Genomic DNA, 4,859 nt, shown 5'->3' with positions numbered 1-4,859 from the left:
TCCCTAAAGCAAATTTACCGTTTCAATGAGAAACATTTGCAATATAATTATAAATAAGTACAAATATGTCTTTATTATTGTGTAGTTCAAGTTAAACGCTCTTTAATGATAAATATATATATAAATGGATATATTAATGTTATTTATTATTTTTATTGAATCTATTGAGTGTTCCCGAAATTGTATTCCACCCTGTTAGTCTGTGATTTTTAGCCTTCTGAACAAAATAAAACTAAAATTCCCATGAACTAACATTCAGGAAGTGTAATCTCTCTTTAGGAGAGAAATACAAAGAGCAAAGTGAGGTGAGAATCAACAATCTGTTGCCTTTTTTTGCCAGTTTTATGTTGTTAATCTGCATGTCCTACTCTTAAATTTCCACCCTGTTAGTCTAAAGGGGACTGAGCTGCTTGGCGGAGGTCTGCGCTCTCTGAGTGCTTTTCTTGTTTTATTTATGTAAGAGTATTAACAGCGGTAGAAATGGCTGCCTCACAGTTGACAAATGAAATGCTTTAGGAATTCCATCCCATTGTGATCTTCCAGAATGGGATGGGTGTGTGCAGCATCCACCTATTAGATAAACGCCAAGGCCCAAGAGTGAAAAAGCTTTATTGGCACAGGCAAAAGAAAAGACACACCTGCAACAGGTCGCCTAAATTATAGCATTCCCCGAATATACTCGATACAGGGACTGGCTTTGCTACACAAAAAAACAAAGGCAACATTTGATTAAAGAAGATTTTTTTTTTTAAATCAAATTCAGCCTTTTCTTGCAATTCAAATCAAACGGCATTAAACAGGAATGCGTGGCTGCAAAAAGAAAACATCTGCCCCAGTCTCACCGTTTCTTATTCTGTTTGCGCTCCATCTTTAACACTTGGTCCACCAGAATCCTGCAACTACTAGAATGACCATAGCAGTCATTTTGACTGCTCGGACATTATAATTTGGATTATTGTTATAATGATCTAAGAAAAAATAGGTAAAAAAAAAAAGGGTGGTGTCATCATTAGATCTTATTACAATAATTACAATGATAATTATGAACTATCATGAACAATTAAAACAGGTTTGTGGCATCATTAGACCTTTAACAATGATAATTATTAACTATTATGAACAGAACAATGCTGCGAGGGGGCGGCCAGGTGGGAGGTGGGAGGAAGAGAACCCAGGACTCATTGGGGTCTGGGACTCCATGGTCTAGTCTTGCTTAAAGCTGGTTAACCTCTCACTCACTTCCCACAGCTTCTTTGCCACAGCGTCATCCCGTCCTTTCACTCCCACTTGTTTCAGCGCACAGTTGGAGAAGTAGCGTCCACTGAGAGGCTCGATGCCCTCCTGCAAGGCACAGTGCAGGGTTGACTGGGCCCCCGCCTCTGGGTCCAAGAAGAAGAGCTTGGCAAAGGGCATCAGGAGAAGCCTTTGCCACCGGCTCATGTTGCGAGACAACTCCGTGTAAATGAGTCCTGGACATGAAAACGACAAACCCAAATCACGAAATGGTTGGCTGAAGTACTGCATATGAACTTTGAAGATGAAGCCGGCAGAATACTATGCTGAAATCGTTTTGTCATTTATCTTCTGTCTGTTGGACAATGTTCCGTGTACAGGGACGCCTGTCGGAAGCGGCGGTCTGCTTCTGTCCCCTGACGGTCTCTCACACGGTGCCTGAGGCTGCTGTAAAGTTTACTCTCCTCCTGACTCGGATTCAGGGCTCACACTCTTACCCGTGGAATTAGAAGCACGAGGCTACTTAAAATCACACCCTGTGTTCGCGTTGTTTCTCCGTTGTCGTGTTCCGTGCAAACAAGACAAAGTGCGGTAGGGCGGTCTCTGTCAGGAAGAGACTCGCGTCTCTGTCAAACCCAACCAGGTGAGACAAAAGGCCGTCCCAGCTGGGACAGGGTCTGCTCTGTGTCTCTGACTGCTAACAGTCGGTCACCAAGTCGTTTAGTATGCAGAAGTATTTAGTATTCAGAGGAAATAAAATGGAAACCAGATTCAACATACAACAATAAGTCCGTGTTGGGACCTCCACAATGAACTGTGGCAATAACTTGCAGCATGCAAATGCAACAGGTGTGCGCTGACCTGGGTCGAGGCAGTAACAGGTGGCGCTGCTGAGCTGCAGCCTGTCGGCCAGCTCCCTGGTGAACAGCACGTTGCACAGCTTGCTGCCGCAGTAGGCCTGATGGATTTGCCAGGCAGACTGACCAACCACAAAATCCTTCTTGGAAGCCAGCAGGGCGAAGTCGATGTTGCCAAAGCAGTGCAGACGTGAAGCCACAGTGACCACGCGGCCGGCGCCACTCCGCTGCAGTCGCTCCAGGAGAAGGCCGGTGAGCAGGAAGTGACCCAAGTGGTTGACCCCTAGCGCCATACCAAAGCCATCCGCCGTGCATCCTGGACTCGCCACACCTGAAAGAAGCATCCGATCCTTTGTACTTGTACTTTACAGCACTGTAGTGATGTTAAAAGAGATGCCTGATGTTTATTAGAGCTAATAGCAGACCTCTGTTTCCCTGTTACTACCCTTGGGGTGCCCCTCCACCCATCGGCAATCTCCTGCCCCCCCCTAAAGTTGACCAACAGCAGCCAGACCTGAGGAAATACTCCTCCTGGATCCACAACAGATATAAGATCTGGTGTGAATAAGTGTACAGTTAAATTCACAATACAACATGAAGGAATGGGAAAACAACAAAAGTCAAGACAGCATCTGTGTCGTCAGGACGACGAAGAGGACTGATGGAAGACAACTTAAATGTACAGTCTACCTGTTCGTGGCATAAACACAGAATCTCATTTCAGGATAATATATATGTTCTCCTTCATTTTGGAAGCCCCCCCCCCCCCCTCCTAATCTCCTCAGTTTCATTCTGTATACATGAAAAATGGAATCAAACAATGTACCAGACACCACGCCCACCTGCGTTGTTGATGAGGATGTCCAGTCTCGGTTCGGACTTGAGGAAGGTTTCAGCAAAGCTGCGGACAGACTTGAAACTTGCCAGATCCAACTGCATGAACATCACGCTATTGTTCCCACTCTCCTGCAGACCAGTGAGTGGGTTAGTCCGGCTGTGAGACACACATCCAGCTAGCACGTTATTGTTCCTACTCTCCTGCAGACCAGTGAGTGGGTTAGTCCGGCTGTGATGCACACGTCCAGCTAGCACGTTATTGTTCCTACTCTCCTGCAGACCAGTGAGTGGGTTAGTCCGGCTGTGATACACACGTCCAGCTAGCACGTTATTGTTCCTACTCTCCTGCAGACCAGTGAGTGGGTTAGTCCGGCTGTGATGCACACGTCTAGCTAGCACGTTCACCAGTGAGTGGGTTAGTCCGGCTGTGATGCACACGTCTGGCTAGCACGTTCACCAGTGAGTGGGTTAGTCCTGCTGTGATGCACACGTCCAGCTAGCACGTTCACCAGTGAGTGGGTTAGTCCAGCTGTGATGCACACGTCCAGCTAGCACGTTATTGTTCCTACTCCCCTGCAGACCAGTTTAGAGTGAAAATCAAATTGTGTTCAAATAATTTAGTCTATGATCACTAGTCATGGACGGGACGATGCAAAGGACAGGGTGAAGTGGAGAAGGTTGATTCGCTGTGGCGACCCCTAACAGGACAAGCTGGAAGTACAGTAGCAGTCGTAGTAGTACTAGTAGTAGTAGTAGTAGCAGTAGTAGTAGTAGATCACTCGTCATCGCACTCACCCGGCGGATGTCGAAAGCAGCAGCCTCAGCTCTCTCCTTGCTGCGACAGGCCAGGATGACCCTGGCTCCTCGCTTTGCCAGGCCCAGAGCCGTGGCTTTGCCAATACCGGTGTTACTTCCTGTGGAGGAAAGACCTTCACGTATGATTCAACAAAATACTGACAAGTACAGCAGATTAGTCATATCTCAAATAAATATGTTCTCTTTTCCTACGTATGAGTTTTAGGGAATTTCAGAACAAGGATTACACACCTTTAGCTTTATTGATTATATACTGATCACATTAGCAAAGACTACGTTTATATAATGCATAGATTCACGTAGGTATTAGATCGCTTTGCATTGGACCCTCCCCCAGGGGCGGGACACACCACAGGGGTACAAGAGAAAAGACCCCATGGAATTCTCTGTGATCTAAACACAAGAGTTCCTCCCCAACTTGTATCTGAATTGGTTTATTAAAAGTTTAAATCTTTCAAATGTTCTCTTTATTGATCATACACCTCTCAGAGGAATAAAAGAACTGATGAGAGTTACGTAGTGGTCACCAACCTGTTGCCAGGCAACCTCCTTAATTTTGAAATATTCCAACATATTATTTCTTTCAGCAGTTTCCAGTCTTTTGTGGCCTCTATTCCAACTTTATCGAAGCTTGTTGGCATCAAACCAAAGTGGGTATAAAATGTCAGCATCTGACATGCTGTCTTTAATTAAAGAGGGCTCTCAATAGTCACAAATCATCACATTCAGCTATCGTTCTACATTTACAGAATGCAGGATCTCTACTCCTCTGGATCATCATCAAATTCCTGGTAACATTCCCAACTTTTCCTGAAATGTTCATCAACGCCTAGTTTTCAAAGACTAGCTATTCCCTTTTATATTTCATTCTCGAAGCGTTTCTCTTCTGGTCTACTCAGTCTAGTATGTTTTATTATTTAGTTGCAGAATTGTTTTCCTGCGCAGGTGATGACGCTTTGCATACAAGCTGCGCAGCGGGACTCCGTTACCGGTAACGACGGCTGTCTTCCCCTGCAGCGTGACGTCACTCGAGCAGCGGGCTCCTCTGAACACGCCGTAATACACCAGCAGGTAAAAGCAGACCGCGGCCGCGACGAGGAGCAGCACGACCGACAT

The 4,859-nt window shown here is 45.7% G+C and overlaps 1 protein-coding gene across 1 annotated transcript; it reads right to left on the bottom strand.

Moving 5' to 3' along the window:
* Positions 1 to 611: 611 nt before the first annotated feature.
* Positions 612 to 4,859, bottom strand: LOC137901854 (dehydrogenase/reductase SDR family member 13-like). Its single transcript, XM_068745899.1, has 5 exons — positions 4,733 to 4,859; positions 3,723 to 3,841; positions 2,933 to 3,056; positions 2,095 to 2,421; positions 612 to 1,469 (listed from the first exon to the last, which is right to left on the bottom strand). Exons 1-5 carry the CDS (start codon positions 4,857 to 4,859, stop codon positions 1,204 to 1,206), a joined length of 963 nt encoding a protein of 320 aa, XP_068602000.1. The 3' UTR covers positions 612 to 1,203.

This window comes from Brachionichthys hirsutus, chromosome 11 (assembly GCF_040956055.1).
Source record: "Brachionichthys hirsutus isolate HB-005 chromosome 11, CSIRO-AGI_Bhir_v1, whole genome shotgun sequence".
Lineage (NCBI taxonomy): Eukaryota > Metazoa > Chordata > Actinopteri > Lophiiformes > Brachionichthyidae > Brachionichthys > Brachionichthys hirsutus.
The sequence above is the reverse complement of the archived record's forward strand: the minus strand, read 5'-3'. Positions and strand labels throughout refer to the sequence as shown.